This window comes from Pelophylax lessonae (genome assembly GCF_965119305.1).
Source record: "Pelophylax lessonae genome assembly, chromosome: 5".
Taxonomy (NCBI): Eukaryota; Metazoa; Chordata; class Amphibia; order Anura; family Ranidae; genus Pelophylax; species Pelophylax lessonae.
In genome coordinates this window covers 388,409,873-388,429,482 of record NC_138772.1, presented here as the reverse complement: position 1 = coordinate 388,429,482, position 19,610 = coordinate 388,409,873, and the positions used below count along the sequence as shown (strand labels likewise).

At 42.5% G+C, this 19,610-nt stretch overlaps 1 protein-coding gene across 1 annotated transcript in view; it reads right to left on the bottom strand.

The window, feature by feature from the left end:
* LAMA1 (laminin subunit alpha 1) overlaps positions 1-19,610 on the bottom strand; it is a 256,439-nt gene that overhangs the window by 8,220 nt on the left and 228,609 nt on the right. The window contains exons 56-60 of the mRNA XM_082258773.1: positions 10,443-10,620; positions 8,610-8,725; positions 6,040-6,229; positions 2,171-2,329; positions 1,922-2,075 (exon numbers count right to left, since the gene is read on the bottom strand). Of these exons, the coding sequence (XP_082114899.1) occupies positions 1,922-2,075; positions 2,171-2,329; positions 6,040-6,229; positions 8,610-8,725; positions 10,443-10,620 (797 nt within the window). The remainder of the gene's footprint in view (positions 1-1,921; positions 2,076-2,170; positions 2,330-6,039; positions 6,230-8,609; positions 8,726-10,442; positions 10,621-19,610) is intronic.

The following is a 19,610-nucleotide window of genomic DNA, read 5'->3' as shown; positions in this document are numbered from 1 at the left end:
GGACCTGCCAGCTCTCTCCTCCTCCCCTCCCAACTGATGTCATCGAGGGAATCTCGGCCCTGTCCGCTGCAGCTCTCAGGCAGGGAGAGGAGAGAGGCAGCGGGTCAAGTGACCGCCGATCGGCGCTCTGAAAACTGGTAGAAACTGCATTTTTTTTATAAATCACAGAGACAGGGGAACCTAGCATAACAAGACACAATGTATTATATAAAGTTAGTAGTTTGGGTTAACAACCACTTTAATTTGTTAGTCACTTAGTCATATAAATACACTCTAAATATTCTAGTCCATCGAACACTAACCTCTCCACAGGTTTAAATCATTGCTGTCAAAGGGTGGCTACATTGCTCCTTCATAGACACAGTAGAGGAGTTAGTGTAGCCACCCTACAACAGCAAGACCAGATCACCAGGTGAAAATAGAAGAAAAAAAGCCAAAAAAGAAAAGTAATGAAACCACCACATCAAAGGCATGGCAAGCTGTATTATACTACATTTCTATTATTGGATTCAGATAAGCTCAGTAAGATCTGAACACAAGTTCAAACCAAACTACGTAATTTTATTTCATTCTTACTGTAGGATATGCTACAGCAAAAATGACATTTACAAAGAAAAAAAAAAAAAAAAGAAAACAGTTTAACCCTCTTGGCACCAGCACCTCCTGGTCCTTTAGGGTTTTCAGATGCCTTGAGATGGGGAAGGGTCTATGATGATGTGACCGCCATTATTGGCTGTCACGACGGTCACATGAAAGCTCCTCTAAGTGTAGACTTTATGCAACAGGTTTAATTAATAAAATTATGCACTCACGTTAGTAAGCATATATTCATGCCCATAAAACAAGGTTCCAGTGTGGAGAAGTGTACATCATCCGGTCATGGACATCCGTCCTGTTGGAGCCGAAATCCTTTTGCCGTGGCCGGCTTGTACAGCAAGGTTAGAATCAGGAAGTAGGCTTGGTGTATTTGCTTGACAGCAAGGTGGATAGTCGAACCTGGATGATGTCATCTGCATGCGACGCATGCAGATGACATCATGCAGGTTCGACTATCCACCAAACCATACAACCGAATGATGTACACTTCTCCACACTGGAACCTTGTTTTATGGGCATGAATATATGCTTACTAACGTGAGTGCATCATTTTATTCATTAAACCTGTTGCATAAAGTCTACACTTAGAGGCACCTCTGTCTGTCTTTGTTTTAGCCCTGTGGAACCCCTGGCTTTTGGTTTCTGGATGGCTGCCCTACATGGTGGCATTTTTCTCCCCCTGTGCCATTAATGACTTTTAACTCTATGGACATTTGGTTCGATATGTGATCAAGCGCCTGTTAACATTGTGTATACATGAAAGCTCCTGATTGCAAGCAGCAGGGAGTGTGCTCTTGGAGTAGCTGTGTTTGCAATGTGGTATGCAAATATGCGGCCACTCGGCGCAAAGGTCCCACTCGCCAAGAGGCTGCATATTTGTGTGCCGTCATTGTCAACAAGTTGAATTGCAGATTACATTTTTTTGTAATACCCCTCCAATGGTGCACTTAAACACATACCAAATGCTTGAACTATGTATTTTTTGAATTGGTACATAGTCTGCAGAACACAGCCCACTCTAAGATATTTTGACACCCCTACACCCCTTGCAAATTAGCCCAGAAAATTGGCTTTTTTTGTTTGACAGATTTAACTTTCATTGATTTAAATAGGTTCGGAATCCAAACTTCCTAAATGTTTGCCAAATCTCTGCTGAACCAAACCTGGGGTAGTTTGGCTCATCACTACATATAAGGATGGGTAACCTGCAATATATTACATTTTTGGTTTTAGTTATGCTTTGCACTTTATACTACTTTCTTGAGCAAGTCTAGCAAAGTCACATCTACAAAAGCAATGACAAAATACTTAAAGTAGCATTTACCTAAAGCGGCAAATCCTGTCCCATCAAAGTAGGTTCCTTGTTGGGCTGATATGTAACACTTATTCACACCATGAATAGAAAGGGCTCCTTCTCTGTTTAACTGCTTGCTATTAACAGAAACACCGCTGATGCATGCTGGGATACTGTGGGTTACCTGAACATCAAAAAACAGTTGAGTCAAAACATAATCTGATATTTCCAAAAGCTAACATGGAGCAATCATAGTCTTGCTTAACAAGTCTTACTTACATTTCCGATGTTTTTAGCTATATAGCTTGGTGGCAGTCCTCCTAGATACAGCTTGCCTTCCACATCTAGACTATTGCTCTCCCCGGGAGTACTGGATGAAGTGGATTCCTGACCGTCCACAGTAACAGAACTTTTTCTTTTAATGTATTCAGTGGAAATCTATTTAGAAGAATGAACATGAGTGAGACTTGTGGAATTTTATAAATGTCTTACCATGTCATACCATGTACAAATTTACATAGATAATAGTTTATCACAAGAACAAACAGAAGTATTGTATTTAGAGGTACTGCAACTCAACAGATAACCTTATTATCTAGCGGAAAGCAGAATTGTCTGTCCTCCCCCCAGGAATCGTAAATATTTTCTCCCTTTTAGTCTTCATCTGATAGGATAATGAAAATGGAGAGGACTTGTTGCTGTGGCCAACCAGAAAAGTTCCTGTTTTTTAGAAACTGACGGGGATTTACTAAAACTGGAGAGTGCTAAATCTGGTGTATCTCTGCACAGAAACCAATCAGCTTCCAGGTTTTACTGTCAAAGTTTAACTGAACAAGCTGAAATTAAAAGCCGATTGGCTACCATGCACAGCTGCACCAGATTTTGAGTGCTCCATTTTAGTAAATCTCTTCCAGTGACAGTCAAGCTTCTTTGATCTGTGCTGCTATACAACTTCAATATCAAATATGTAGGCTTGTTTTAGGTAAAAATAAATGATATTTTCAGTGAAAGCCAAGCTATAAACCCACAGGAAAACACAGTATTTCAGTCTGCCCTTTGGCTATGTACTGTTCTTCCTTTAGTGCAATTTATAATCGTATTTTGATGATTTGCCTTTCCTTTTTCTTTTCCTTTAAGCATATCAGTTACATTTACGAGAGTGTTGCAGCTGATGTAAGAACACAGAGCTACACAGAAATAATGAGATGAACTGGATAAGAGAGTCAGCACTTAATGTATTATAAATTACTCATTAGGTTTAATAGCAGGCGTTTAACCAAAATCCCAACAGTATACTGGAGTAATATTGAGCTAAATTCTCCTGTTTATAAGAGTGATTGAGCCAGTCCAGCCCATTTACATCCTGCAGTGCAGATCTTAAAGAGCCACTAAACATAAATGATACACTGGCTTTTATGAAAGAGGGCTTAATAATGTGTACAGAGAAACACATAAGCTTAAAATTAGACCTGTCCTCTTAGAATTATGGAATATGCAACCTCTTCTACTTATAACTGTATATTGTATTATTATAGAATTTAGTTTTCAGAGAGCGGAAATAAGCAGCATTTGTATAGGGCAGTGGTGCTCAACCATTAGTCTGAGGCCATCCTCCTCCTGGGTTACAGAAACAGCTGCAGTGTTCCCTCCTTGTTGTCAAGGCTGCAAAGTGGCAGCAGGCACTGTGCTGGAATGCTAAACATTCCAGAAATGGGCACTGCTAAATTGTGCATCATAGGGAGGCACTAAAGATCAATGCCTCCCTTAATGCAGAAGACTTGCCATGAGTGTAGGCCCCTACCAAGGAGTGAAGTCCCATACTTCCTTCCTGTATTTATGTGAGCAAATGGTTGCACATATAATTAGCAAATCTAAACTCAAATCGGGGAAGTGGGGCTGGAAAATATGCTGCAATCAGCAGCTTATACTGTGCCCCCCATTCCTTAGCCCCCTAAAAGCTTCCAGCTAGCTGCAGATATCCTAACTGACCACAGTGCCCCCCTATGCCCCACAGAGGCCCACAGTTCCCCTCAACCACCCACAGAGCCCCCCAGCCATGTGGGAACCCCAGTCCTCCAACCTCCAACAATGATCTCTGATGGTGGAGGTTGGGGGATACTTCAGGGGGATGGGTGTTCTCTAGGAGCACTAATCCCTTACAATGATCTCCAAGCCCCCACAGTGCACCTCAGTGCCTTGCAGTTCACCCTGGCCTCCCAGACTGCCTCTAACCTGCTGCAGAGCATCCAGCCTAGCATAGTGCCCTCAAAATCCAATAGAGTCCAACAGTGCTCCCCAAACTTCAACAGTGCCCCCCAACAATGATCGTTTCCTCCAGTCTTGTATAGTGCCATCCCACCCCCCTATAGTGACCATTCAGAACCCTCATTCCTCATAGGGCACAAAGTCTTCTGCAGAGTCCCCTAATGCCCCCAGAACCCTATCCACCCACACCCACAGTGACACACAGCCCTTATTCAGAACCTTCCAGCACTCCAGCCCTTGGTGCACTTCAAAGCCTTTTGTATTTTTCCTACCACTGATACCAACATCATGGCATTGTTTCTGCTAGTACTTTTCCTCCTGACCACCAAACCACCTTTTTTATAGTGTCATGGGCATGGAAGGTTTTTGAAGCATTTACCTGGCCCTGGTCTTAATAGGATGTGTGTAGGAAAGCCACATAAAGTAGACTTTTCATTTTGGAAAGAACTGCTAGTTCCTGCTGTATAGCCTCGGGTTGCTGTAGTTCTATTTCAATGATTGCATGATTCAATGCTTATGGTACAACTTCACTGCTTAATGAGATTCTAACTGTGAATGACCATTCTTTTAAAAGAGAAGTATGGACTTAATTTTTTTTTCTAGATTCATACTTACCTAGGCGGATGCAGCATCGGCCGCAGATCGCTGGGTTTTTACAGCATCCTGAGCAGAGAGCTGCTTACTGTTAGTCAGCAGCTCTCTGCTCTGCCCCCTCCTCGCTCACTGGAGTGCTGGGCTGTGGAGGGGGCGGGATTGGCCGGCTCAGGCTCTCAGCGGCTCGCTGAGCTGGGGGCCAGTCCAGGCACGTGGGCCACATAAAGTATACCTGTTATAAAATATATGAGCGAGATCATTTCTGCTTTTTTTGGTTTGGCTGCCATGTTCACTGCTTATTGAGTCACTAATTCAGAGTCATAGGCTCACTAAGTATTTAAGCTATGCCATCAACACAACAAGAAACCATCATGGCAGACCCCACATTTCTATCTTGACAGGTCTACTTTATATGGCCAAACAGCATTAGTCATATAGTACTTGAGAGAGTGATTGGTATTGTGTCATGACAAGAATATGACAGTTGCCACTGTTATTTTTAAGGAGTTGATAATTCCTTAGATTTCATGCTCACCCCATGGTTTCACTACTTGATGAGTTAATACATCTGAGCTAGCTTGCAGCCAATTAAGCTTTAAACCTTAAGACACAAGCTATAAAAGCTAATCCTACCTTAACAAAAAAAAAAAAAAATCATAATTAATGCACATATTTCTACAGGAAAAAAAAATGTGTAATTAATAATTTTTTTTAGGGAGCTGACAGAGCATTGCACCAGCGATCTCATGCTCCTGCACAGTCTTCCTCTAGTTTTGTGCCTGTATCCCTGTACAGGCTTTCAGTTACAAAGCTAGAAGACTGAATTACCAACGTGCATGCTAAGCAGTGCACATGCAACCCATGAGTATGACCCAGTGGGCGGAGTAAACGCACTGGGCACAGCGGGGGTCCAGGCTGAGGCTGCCATTTGTCTACACACAGCAGGACTTGTTTGGATGTGCAGCTCCGGGGATCTCTAGCTTTTAGCCCATTTAAGCTTCAAGTAGATTTACGGGGGTGGAGCCCCGCACAGTCATGCTGTTTTCAAAAAGTGAGGTAGAGGATCCCTCACCCGCTGTCACAGAGAGGGGAGCGCTGGCAGCAGGAGGTAAGTGCATAGGAGCATGTTACATGTTACACCCTAAGCCTGTCTTAGCTTAGATATAGAGCAGTCTACATAGGAAAATGTACTTTAGAAATTACCTAATTTTATATACAGCTATTTGTTTTTACATCATATAATAACTTATAGGCTTGCTGATCTTGCCACAATAGAATATGCTACATACCGTATGCCATTTGCCATCATTGATCTGAACTGGGTGGATGGTCTCAGTCCTTCCTTTTCCCATATCAAATAAAAAGTGAAGTTTTCCATCAAAGAGCTGTAGTGCAGCATAGTCCACCTGATTTTGGTGAGCCATATAATAGATGAGGCCACTTGTGGCATATGTCCTTAGGGAGAGCTGGACAGAGAGTCTAGAAGGGAAATGGTATATATTTAAATCACTAATGCAAACCATGTACACATCAAAGCTAAGGAGCAAAGATCTAGATGATGCTGGATGTTCTCCAGCAAGGAAACAGGGCTAGCCCTATCTGGTTTGCTGCAGCTTCTAATGCATACTATGAAATGCTCACAGTATTCTTTTAAAATTACAGTAAGTGATCACTGTGTGGGCTCTTTTCTATGGCACAGCACTGCCCCTTGTTTGGCAAAATCTACACTTCAGCTGCCAGTTTAGTATACGGGGCCTAGCTCTACTCAATCTCCAGATATATTTCTGGGCAGTAATCCTGGTCACGGTTAGGTGGTGGTTTACGTGGATGAGAGCAAATGCTGCAATCTGTCTAGAGGCTGCCATTTTGGGCTCTCTAATGCCTCGTTTCCACTGAGCGGGACGGTTCGGTTCGGTACGGTACGCAATTTTTGCCGTTTCCATTGTCAAAACTTGTGAATGGTACCCTAATTCCAAACCGTAACATACCAGTTTTTTGGGACCCTTTCGTTGGGGTACCAAGTACATTACTGTACCAACAGGGTGGAGCTTCACTGTTGAGGTACTGTTGATCTGAAGTACTGTTGGCAGGGAAACGCAAGCCTGATCAAGGTGTACCGTTCCGAACTGTACTGAACTGTACCGAACCGAACCGTACTGCTCAGTGGAAATAAGGCATTACTGAGCTGGCTAATCTGGTGTAACGGGGGTCAGGGCTTATGTCAATCTCCCTGTTCCTACTAGGACTACCCTTAAGGCTTGGACTGTGGCTAGAAAGCGGTTTCTGCAGCCCAATCAAAGGTCTCCCTATAATCCCTTGTGAGGTCATCTCAACCTATCACACTTTAGAATGGTTCCTGATCCTCAGGTTTGGGCACATTATGGTGTCCGAACTTTGAAAGATGTTATGCCAGGGGATGCGCTGTTGTCCTTTTCATACTGTTAGGTATGGGCTACCTCGCTGGATGCAATTCTGTTACTATCAATTGCGTCATGCAGCTCGATCACAGTTCCCCGGCTCCCCAATTTTGGAGACTGATCCGGTGGAAGACCCGCTTGCACAGGAGCTGCTCTCTAAACCTCTTTCAACATTATACTTGACCCTCTTGTGTGTGGAGTCCCCTAAGATAGGGAAACTATGGGAAAAGTGAACTGTGGATATTCCTACTTTGAATTGAGAATTATGGGAGGAATGTTTTGAAAATAACTCTAAACTGGGAAACTCCTTTAAAGATAAACAAATTCAGGTTACATTTCTACACCTAAGATAGGGAAACTATGGGAAAAGTGAAGTGCGGATATTCCTACTTTGGATTGAGAATTATGGGAGGAATGTTTTGAAAATAACTCTAAACTGGCTATCTCGGCTAAAGATAAACTAATTCAGGTTACATTTCTACACTGTGTGTATTATACACCCCATAGATTGCATCAAATTTACCCAAATGACCCACATTTACCCCGCTGAATGCACCAGATGTCATTCCTCTACTGGCACATTCTTTTATAGGTTCTGGACCTGTTCCAGGGTGGCTCGGTTCTGGACAGAGGTCTTTGACCTTATAATATATGACTGCAGTTGTCCCTCCCTTTATCCCCAGACCTGGCCTTCTTGGGAATACAAGATGATGAACAGAGACCTAGGTACACCAAGTTACTGCTTTCTTACTTATTGTATTAAGTAAAGAAATACATTCTTTATAAATGGGCCTGCCAGTCTAGCCTCATGGGAATCTGCCATTAACATGGTGTTACCTTTGTACAAATTGACGTATATGAATAGGAATTGTCCTAAAAATATGACAAGATCTGGCAACCATGATTATACTCATGAATGTATTTATTTTTTCAATCTGCTTTAGTAATAGGTTTATTGATCCCTTTTGTTTGGTTCTGTATTAAAAGTTGCCTTGTTTGCTTCTGACACTGCATGCCCAACTGCTGTGTGTTGCTACATTGGTTATTTATGTTTTTTCAATAAATAGCAAACCTTTTTTTGTTAAAAAAAAAAAAAAAAAAAAAAAAATGACAGTAAACAATTTCAGTAAAGATGAGGAGCTTATGCAGCTGTGCAAGACTGAAGATAGGGGCTGGAGTTCAGCTCAAACAAGTCAGCAGGTAATCAGACTGGGGTTTACCTAAACTCAACTTCTCAGTGTTGGGTAGACTTAACCTAATAAACCAATTTTCTTGAAGAATCTGTCATAAAATAAACATTGCATAAGACTAAGCTTATGTATAATAGCAAACCAGGTATGCAATTTGCTGCACAGTTACAGTCTGTTATAGTGTAGAAAAGGCATTTAGTAATACTGAAAGAAATAAACCGCTTCAATAGGTCTATGATCTGATGTACTTACTTTCTTCTGACTGCAGACTGGTCAAAAGGCAAGATCATATGGCTTCCTGTAGTGAGGCCAAACTGGTGAGCGTCAGGTACATGACCAGGCAGCACCTCCTTTGCACACTCAAATGCCTGTAAGACACCATAGCATAAAAGTATAATTGTAATTAATGCATAGTCCTGCCAACACTTCATAATTTAAGGATTTGAACGCACTGTTCAACCTCATGTCACCAGTTCCAGAAGTTTTGAGTAACCCCACTTTTGCTGAGAAAAAAAAAAAATCCCCCTCTGGGTGATCAATGTACATTGCAGGGATTTTAACAATGTTTGTAGCTTATGTTGCTGTGAAGAAATAGCTCTTTGTTTTTCGCCGAACTGATTGCATACTCATTCTAAATGGGAGTGACTGGTTCAATATAATCAGCTGTTGCACATTCTGTGTACTGATGAGGAAAGCTGCACTGTCTGTATCCCTTTGGAAGTGATTAACCCTTGGCGAATATCTCACCAAAAATTACATTTCTTTTGCAGGGGGTGCCTGCAATAGAAATGTAATTTTTTTTGGAGTCCATTCAAAAAGACTTTAAAATCGTGCAATTTCCATTGCGACTGTACAGTGCGACTTGATGCGACTTTGAATGAGTATGACTTTGTTGCAAGTCTGGCCTTGACCAATGTGACTGTTTTTGCTCTACAGAGTCGCACACAAAACGCACATATATCATGCAGGTGCGACTTTTGTGTGACATTTGAGGGTTTACATTGAAGTCTATGGCCCTCAAGTCACATGAAAGTCTGACCAAAGTAGTGCAGGAACTTCTTTAAAGTCGCTGTGACTTTAAATCACACAGATATGAGTGTTCCTCGATGGGAAACATTGGGTGCGACTTGCCATTCGACTTTGAGGTCCACAAGTTGCACAAGTGGGAATGGGGCCTAATTTTATGTTAGACTTCTCAGAACATCAGTGAGCCAATCATGCAAGCAAGAAATTACATTTTGGAGGTGTTCTGTATACCAACTGTGTACAGCAAGCCTCCAGATTTCCATATTGCATTTTTACAGAAAATGATGGCACTCCAGATTGAAATAATAATAATAAAAATAATAATATTTAATTGAGTAAATAACATTAAAATTAAAAAAATTTTTTTTGCTATATTTTTTCCCACGGAAGTGGAGCTGCCCTTTAAATCTAAAGGTTTTAATCAAGACCCAGTAGCACAGCTCATAACAAAATACAGCATACCAGAATGTAGTGTCATCTGCCCAATAATACCATCCATGTGGACCTTTTTAGATCATGTGATTGCTATATAACAGTTCTAAACTAAAGCTGATGATAAGAATATATTTTTAATGATTTGCAATGGAAGCAATAGTGGGACAGATGTTCTCCTAGCCTTTACCCAGTAGATAAGTCTCACACCAAGAAAAATGTTTTAAGTAAATAAGTAAACGCAATAGGGTTGATTCACTAAAGGAGTTGATTTACTAAAAGGCAAATAGACTGTGCTCTTTGCAAAGTGCAGTTGTACTTTGCAAGGGCAGTTGTCCCAGAGTCTAGTAAATGAGGCAAAGCTTCACTTTGCAAAGAGCACCCAATCACGCGCAAGGAAAAAAAAAAAATTTGCTTGCACATGATTGGATGATGGAAGTCAGCAGAGCTTCTGCTCATTTACTAAGCTCTGGAGCAACTGCACTTTGAAAAGTGCACAGTCTATTTGCCTTTAGTAAATCAACCCCAATCTGTCAAATAGGGATTGCAGACCAAACTGTTCATTCAGGAAGAAATCTTGCTGCTTGCAGTAAAGGGTCTTTTTCTATGTAAATATCCTTTGCTTACCTTAGTGACAGAGGATTTCTCTATGGGTGTGGTCAGAGACATTTTCCTTTCTGTGACAAGCGGGATTACTGTCGGTTGTGCGTCTGGTTCCTCGTTGTTGATAGCAGGTTTCTCCGTTAGCATGCAGCTATCCATTTGTACTTTTTCATACTTAATAACCATAGTGAAATCCAATCGCCTAATTAATGTGATAATTGAAATACCGATTAATATTTAGATTACTAAAAGAGCAACTATGACTAAAGCGACACAGCATATTACTGAAGATATTGTACAATTACTGTTCGTTACAGCAATTTAATTCCTTCTGCATCCACCTTCACACGCTTGCTGGGTTGCCTGCATGAAGATATATATAATATACATTTTCCTGAGCATTTGTAGCAGTGTGAATAGACAATCCGGTGACTAAAATTATTCTCGCTATGTCTAAGAGCCATAATAGGGTTTGGAAAATTTCTGCATGTACCGCAGTCATTTGACTGGAATATAACAGTCAAAGACACTTCAAGGTCATTGGATAATGTAGCCCAGTGTCATGGTTCCTTCCATTGGCAGTTCATAAAGAGGAAAAATTTACAGAAATCTAAAGCTGACTTTTTCCCCAAAGCAGTAGTAAACTTTCACCTATTTAAAAAAAAAAAAATAGTCCTCCGGCAAAGTAATATAATGTGCTAGTATCAATCGCATTCTAGCACAATATGAAAGACTTACCTGAAAACAAAGTCCTCCAGCGACGCTGTTACCGCTGACAGGGCTTCCATCTTCACCAGGTCTTCCTTCCGGGTTTGTGAGTTCCGGCCATTAGAATGGCCGAGCCACAATGACGTTACTCCCAAGCATGTGCACAGGAGTCACGGCAGCAGCACAGAGATCTGAAGGGACGGCACGGGTATGCCGCCCCTTTAAAGCATGTCCGCTGGTGACATCACCAGCTGAAGAAACTGAGAATATTTCCTAAACAGTGCATGTTTAGGAGATATTTCTTGTACCTATAGGTGAGCTTACCTTTAGGTACAAGTCTCCCAGCAGTGCTTACTACTGCTTTAACCACTTGCCAACTATGCACTGTACATTTACGTTGGCAAAAGTGGCAGTCCCAGGCAGAATCATGTTAATAAAAGTCATCTGCCTGGGAGGAGCCAGGGGGTGAGCACGCGGGGAAGCTGGCGCGAGTGTCAGATGACCCGATTGCCGCCGGACACCAGCGATCTCCCCCCGCTGACAGAGAAGGACGGACGGCTGATGTAAACACAGCCGTCCGTCCTTCTCCCTCGGATGATCACAGAGGCTATGCGATCCTGCTATATAGGATCGCATGTCTCTGTGATCATCTCACAAGTCCAACCCCCCCACAGTTAAAAATCACTCCCCTAGTATTACATTTAACCCTTGATCACTTCTACTGTTAACCCCTTCCCTGCCAGTGTCATTATTACAGTAACAATGCATATTTATAGCACTGATTACTGTAGTAATTTCAATGGTACCCCTAAAAGTGACAAAAATGTCAGCTAGGGGTCCGATCTGTCCGCTGCAATGTCGCAGTCCCGCGAAAAATTGCAGATCGCCGCCATTACTAGTAAAAAAAAAAAACAATAAAAATAACATAAATCTTTCCCGTAGTTAGTAAACGCAAAAACGTTTGCGCAAACCAATCAAAATACGCTTATTGCGTTTTTTTTTTTTACCAAAAATATGTAGCAGAAAACAAATTGGCCTAAAATGTTAAAAATTTTGATTTTACTTTTTTTTTTTTTGGGGAATGTTATATAGCAGAATGTGAAAAATATTGTTTTTTTTTTTTTTTTTGCAAAATTGGCGCGTTTTTTTGTTTATAGCGCAAAAAATAAAAATTGCACAGGTGATCAAATACCCCCAAAAGAAAGCTCTATTTGTGGGGAAAAAAGGACGTAAATTTTATTTAGGTACAGTGTCGCACGACAGCGTACTTGTCTGTTAAAGTAACACAGTGCCGAATTGCAAAATAGGGCCTGGTCATTAAGGGGGAAAATCCTCCGTTCTGAAAGTGGTTTTAAATGATATAAAACCCAAAAACAAAAATGTTGAATATTTCAGCTTTTCTTTTGTTGTGATGGCTGAATTTGTTTTTATCTTTTCGGCAATTACAGAAAATGTCACCAGAAATCTGGTGCAGCCGTGCAAAGCAATAACTCAAGTTTCCAGGTTTTTAACCCTCGTTCACAATATACGCGGCTTTGTAATCGTGCGAGTTCAGCTGAACTCGCACTAGTTCAAACCCGCATTTCAGTACAAGTTTGGGGCGATTTGAAAGACATCTGTGCGGATTCCTGCACAGATGTCTATTAAAATCCCCCCAAAGTTACCAAAAGTAGTGCAGGAACCACTTTTGGAAATCAGTGCATTGCTGCAAAGTTGGCGTTACACTGATTGGCACAGTGCCATTGCTGGAAATTGGCTGCGATTTGTCATGCGATATGACATGTCAAATCGCACTGATGTGAACGGGGGGCTTATTACCACAGCTTATTCGAGCAAGCTGATGTTAGAAGTTGATTGGCTACCATGCACAGCTGCACTAGAATCTGAGTGCACCAAATTTAGTAAATCTCCCCCAAAGTGCCCTTGTCACTTTCTGTGAGCTGAACTTATCTTCCTTCTGTAAACTGCTAACCTCTCCACCCCTATCTGATTGAAATGAACATGTTTGAAGTCCAGCCTGGGTATTAAAGAGTAAAAAAGTTGAGAAGTTGAGAAAAAAAACATTTCCCTGGGTTATTTACATTGCAAGGATTTTAACAAACGTTGTTGCAGATTCCTACCCTTTGTTATTCTGAAGAAATCCCTGTGTGTTTGTCTGTACCCATGTGCTCAGTGAGTCTAATGGGAGTGATTTCATAATTATCAGGTGCAGTGCCTGCAGGGCTCTAATGAGGAAAATTGCAGGGTCTTCCTCCCTTTAGACGTAATTTCTTATTGGGAGTTTCTCACCAAAAATGACATCTGGGACTTCCCGACTTCTGGGAATATCAGTGAGCCAATCACACAAGCAAGAAATGATGTTTCTGGGGGGCGTTCTGTACACATTTTGTGTACAGAACACCTTCAGGTAGCCATATTGCATTGCATTTTACAGAAGGTTACAGAACTGTAGTATGAAAAGGAAAGGTAATTTTTAGTAACATTTAATTACAATATGACTTGAGTCACAATTATATATGCTGTATTTTTTTCTTTTGCTATTTTTTTTTTCCAATGAAGGTGGAGTTACACTTTAACCACTTGCTGACTGCTCACAGTATATTTACTGCGGCAGTCGGCCCCGGCCAGGCAGAGTGACGTAGGTCTACGTCGCTCGCCTGTCACTCCTTCTAGAGCCAATAGCGGGCGAGCGCGCGCCCGCCGAGGCGCGCGCCTGCCTCGGCTCGTTCACGGAGGAGTGCTGGAGTACATCTACCGATCCGCCGGTCAGCCTGAGAACGACGATAGCGGCGTAAGAAAGACAGAGCCGGCCTTCTTCTACACTTAAGCCGCCTGTCATTCTCCCCTGTGTAAAAATGAAGATCAGACGGTTCTACTATGTAGAAACGTGATCCCTTTCTTACACCAATAGGAAAGCCACGACCCTAGGACACCCCTAACCCACCCCTCCCTGTCCAATACAGTTAACCCCTTCCCTGCCAGTGTCATTTTTGCAGTAACAGTGCATATATATAGCACTGATTACTGCAGTAATGTCACTGGTACCCCCAAAAGTGTCAAAAATGTCAGTCAAGGGTCCGATCTGTCCGCCGCAATGTCGCAGCAAACCAATCAAAATACGCTTTTTCCGATTTTTTTTACCAAACATAGGTAGCGTAAAACAAATTGGCCGAAAATGTTAAAAAATTTTGATTTTTACATTTTTTTGGGGGGAATTTCATATAAAAAAAAGTGAAAAATATTGTTATTTTTGCAAAAATTACGCTCTTTTTTTGTTTATAGCGCGTGATCAAAAAATTGCACAGGTGATCAAATACCACCAAAAGAAAGCTCTGTTTGTGGGAAAAAAAGGACGTGAAATTCGTTTAGGTACAGCATTGCACGACCGCGCAATTGTCCGTTAAAGTCACGCAGTAAAAAATCGCAAAAAAACCCCTGGTCTTTTAGCAGGTAAATCCTCCGGTGGTAAAGTGGTTAAACAGTGGGGAAGTCAATGTAGCCACCCAGGGACAGAAAGTGTGTTACTGGTAGAATAATCAGGAGAAAATAAAGACTGAACACTGGTAAACTTCAATATATTAATTGTAATTTGTTGGTTTAGATATTCTTTAAGGGGTATTTGTAACATTTACTAAAAGGTGCAGTGTTTCCTGCGACTTCAGTATCCATAGAAGATTTTTTTTTTACCCAAAATAACCAGGAAGCAGTGTTATATCTAATCTGTCACCCTAACAAACTAAAACTATTTTAAGAAAAATAACAACCTGCTCTGTGTAAAAAAGAAAAAAAAAAAAAAAAGTCTGTTTTTGGGGCCCACATAACATGAAAAGCAAATACAAACTTGCAGCTAGATGAAACATATGGCGGGGGGGGCGTAACCGGAAGTCAGCCGCGCTGGACGCTTTCTCCAGGGCTCCAGAACGCCAGCGGACAATCAAGGGCCATCCAGGCATCCGGAGCCGGCCAAATTATAGAATCCAGCACCAGGAGACTGTGGAATCTGAGGGGCACCTGGGGATATCCCCATTTTGAACTTTTGAGATCAGACGGTTGCAAATCGGAGTCTGCGGCCTACTCGCGACCCGCCGCCGGTGAATCCCCGGGCTCGCGTAGGCGGCCGATGACCGCGATCGACAATTGGGTAAGACATCCGACCCTCAGCCATCCTGAAAATACCTACCGATACGCCCACAGTAGCACACCACTGCCGGCACTACCAGAAAAAGGCTTATTTTACCTCCTCCAGCTCGGGCCTAGCGCGGCCGGCCGCCATATTGACTAGGCCGCACTCACTCCATATTTGTCTGGGGGCCCCCGGAGACTCACAGTCACTGACATATGACCCCCTGCCAACCCCACAGAGCATAATCACTCCCAGCTGCCACTCTGCACAATTGGCACATAAGAAAGATCTGCCACTCCTTTCTTATCTCTGGGGCCATGCATATGATGTTTTAAGGGGTCTGGCTAGGAGTAAGAAGGCAATGGGCGCCTGAACCCCCAGCTATTTTCCATAGGAGCCGTGCAATCAGCCTATAGGAGGTACCCTTTTAAAACAACCATGGGGAAAAATTCAGGGAACAATTCCCAATCTCGATCCCGCTCTCCAAGGGATCAGGGATCGTCTCAGTCACACAGTATCCCGGAGCACTTCAGAGGTGTGCAGGAACGTGAAGCACAGACCACCCCACAAACGCCACATGCCCAGCAAGCTGCACGCTCTCCCTGCACCAGCCCCGCGATCTCTGAACAAGCACCACCGACAGACATAGACATTCCAAATGATATGCCAGTAAACATGGGAGCACTCAGACTGGTAGCTTCTTCAGACTGGTAGCTTCTGATATAAAGAACTCATTTGCGGCAGCAATTGCTGATCTTAAGCAGAACCTCCAATCTATGGGTCTGAGAATGGAGAACATAGAGGGAGCCACTGCACGACATGAGGTTGATATACAGCACAATATGAGAACCACTTCAGCTCATTCTGCTCAGCTGAGAGAAATGCAAAGACATCTAGAAGATCTAGACAACCGCGGTCGCAGACACAACTTGAGAATCAGAGGTCTCCCGGAAACGATTGAACCCTCTCAATTGCAACAAGCTACGGGCGCCTTATTTAACGATCTTCTAGGCAGACCCCCTGACACTACCATTCACTTCGATAGGATCCATAGAGCATTAAGACCGAGAGGCAGGGATTCAGATCCTCCCAGGGATGTTGTATGCTGTCTGGCGAGCTTCAGAATGAAAGAAGACGTCCTGAGGCGGGCAAGAGACAGGAGGGAGATTCTGTATCAGGGGAATGAGGTTAAAATATTCCAAGACCTCTCCCCCATCACCCTTCAAAAGAGGAGAGATTTGCGCCCCCTCCTGGAGGCATTGAGATCCAGGTCAATTGTTTATAAATGGAAGTTTCCATTTTGTCTTTCTGCCTCCGCTCAGGGTCGGACTGCCTTGCTTAGATCCCCGGACGATATGCGAGCATTTTGTGAGATTCTAAACCTACCTTTAATCGAGCTTCCGGACTGGTCGAACCCATACTCCGCCTCTTCCTTGCGCAGAGTTACTTCCATGGACACTATCCCTGAAAGGGATGAATTCAGTATCCGCCGCCGCAGATCCTACTCACCAAGGAGAAACACAGAACCATCTCAACGTCCGGGCAGAGGTAACAGCCCAACTGCTTCCCCTGTACACCGTAGGCCACGGCAGGATTACCACAGATAATCAGCCTTGGCGAAATCTATTCTCTCACCAGCCCTTTCAAATTTTTTTTTTTTTTTTACCTATGTAACAAAGTGTGTTATTCCTGAAACCTGTTGCACGCTACTCAGCGTATTTTTTGAACCGACCTATCATAAGACACCCGGTTTGCACAGTTACGCTCTATTGTCTACATTGCCATCCTGGTGATCTATGGAAGCAGATACTCCCCAAAGCATGGATTCACCGTCTAACTATTTGAGACCCTTTTTTTTTTTTTTTTTTCTCTCTTTTACCCATTCTGTCTAGGTACCTGAAGTGAACACAGGCAACAATTTGAGGACATTCTTTGGAATAGAGATGAGGTCGCTACAGCCCCCTAGGCTATAACTACAGGTGAACACTGACCTTACTGGGGACTGCTAACCCTTCCTTCTTCTACCCTTATTTGCAATGCTGCATACAATTGTGTGGTTGTTTTATAACATGTTTAGATTGTTTGTTTCTAGTGCACAATGATGCTAATGCAGGGTAGACGACGCAGGAGGAAGGATATAGAGCGTAAAGTTACTTCACATTTTTATTGAGATACCATCTTTCTAAAGACTGAGCCTATTTTTGATGGCACTTACGAAAGAATCCTGTTGCCCTATATTAAATTCTACCCGATAATTTGTCTCATACGTGCCACAAATATAGGTCTTTCTAAAGTATGCGACATGCTCTCACAATGGCTATTGCTGAGGCCCCCCCTAATGGGACATGTGCTACCTATAATATCTAGCAGACTGGTCTGTTCAACCTATACGAGCTCCATCCTCCTCCTGCATTTGTCTGGGTGTAAAGGTGAAAAGTTAATTAGAATCTTAATGACTTTAATGATGGTTTATCAACGTAGGTTGAAGTATAATATACTTCCTTAAGTGGGTTCCTTAAGTGAGTTCCTTAAGTGGGTTTATCACAAATCCCTAGACATGTCTAGGCAGATGCTTATCTAGGTCTTATGGGGGAGGTACTCCTCCTCCCCTCCCAGCAGTTTACACTTCATTCAGCTTGACTAGAGGTCCGCGGACACATTTCTTAACCTCTCAAAGCGGGATACAGGTGATAGTTGCTCCCCATGTGTCAGTGAACAATTAGTTTTTGCCTACACATACCTCCCACATAGTTACTTAAGTTGGCTCCTTGGATGATGGCGTTACAACTTAGTCCGTAGTTCTTTCCAGTTACGCCTCCACACGACGGGATTCCTTGTGAGCCCTGTCGACACTTTCCGGATTGTAATTTTAAGGGACGGTTATTCATAATAACCGATACCTCCGGTCTTTTTTGTCTTTTTTTTTCTCGTTTTTCCTTTTCTCTGAGGGATTAATTTTTTTTCTATCCCCACACGGAAAAGGTGCCACCTCGTTCTCTGTTTTTACACACAACATCCTACAAGTATAGCCTACATACTACTTATTCTCTTACACTAAATACACGCTTATACGGCTCCCGTTCTGCTCACCTACCCCCTTTTTTTTTGTTGTGAGCGAAAAGGGAGAGTGGTACACCTACCCCCCCCTTTTTTTTTTTTTTTTTTCCTCTTCCTTTGTCCTTCCTTTTCTCTCTCTGCCCTTTACCCCCTCGCTATCTTCTCCCAACATGCCGACTAGGTCCACACCCTCGGACAAGGTCTATCTTAAAATAGTTTCTCTTAATGCCAAGGGTCTTAATATACCTGAGAAGCGCTCCCAAGTGTTATCTTTGGCCCACAAATTAAAAGCTGATGCAATCCTAATCCAAGAAACACACTTTCGTTCAGATGCTGTACCCAAATTCGGTGACAGATACTTTACCTCCAATTATCACGCTACCAACCCTTTGGCCAAGACCAAAGGAGTTTCAATCCTAATCTCAAAAAACGCCCAATGGGAAGCCCTGGATTCTATAATAGATAAGGAAGGACGTTTTATCTTTCTGAAAGGAAAACTGAAAGGACACATAGTGACATTGGCTACCATTTATAGCCCTAACAAGCACCAAGTTAGCTTTTTTAACAAAGTGACTCAATCTCTTGCCACTTTCCAAAAGGGTACAACCATTCTGGGAGGAGACTTTAATGTGGCTCTTAACCTCCTAATAGACACATCCTCAGGCACCACTTCCATTACATACAGTGCGCTTACCAAAATCAAAAAGTCCCTACAATCTATTATGTTACATGATGTCTGGCGGATTCAACACCCTTCTGAACGAGACTACACATTCTTTTCACCCCCGCACAATAAATATACCAGGATAGATTACCTGTTTTTGACGCAAAAAGACCTACCGTTCCTGACCAAATCGACCATAGAACCAATGCTAATATCAGATCATCATCCGATCTCCATGACGCTAGCCATCCCCGGAACTCCTCCCAGCACAAAAATTTGGCGGTTAGACTCGTCGTTACTAACTAAGCAACATGACATCCTTAACATAGAATCCCAGATCACTGAGTTCTTTAATACAAATGATACTCCAGATGTTACGGCCATTTCGCAATGGGAAGCACACAAATGCACCCTAAGGGGAATTTTTATGGCTATGAAGACAGCTAGAAACAAGGAAAGACAGGCCGAGATGTCGGCCATAATAGAAAAAATCCAAAAGTTAGAAACTTTACACAAGCAATCTAGGGCTACACAAACGTTCCAGGAACTGTCCACAGAAAGAACAAAGCTGAAAGAACTCTTAGACTCCAAATACAGGCGTAAACTAACATTGTCACATAAATTATTTTATGAACAAGGT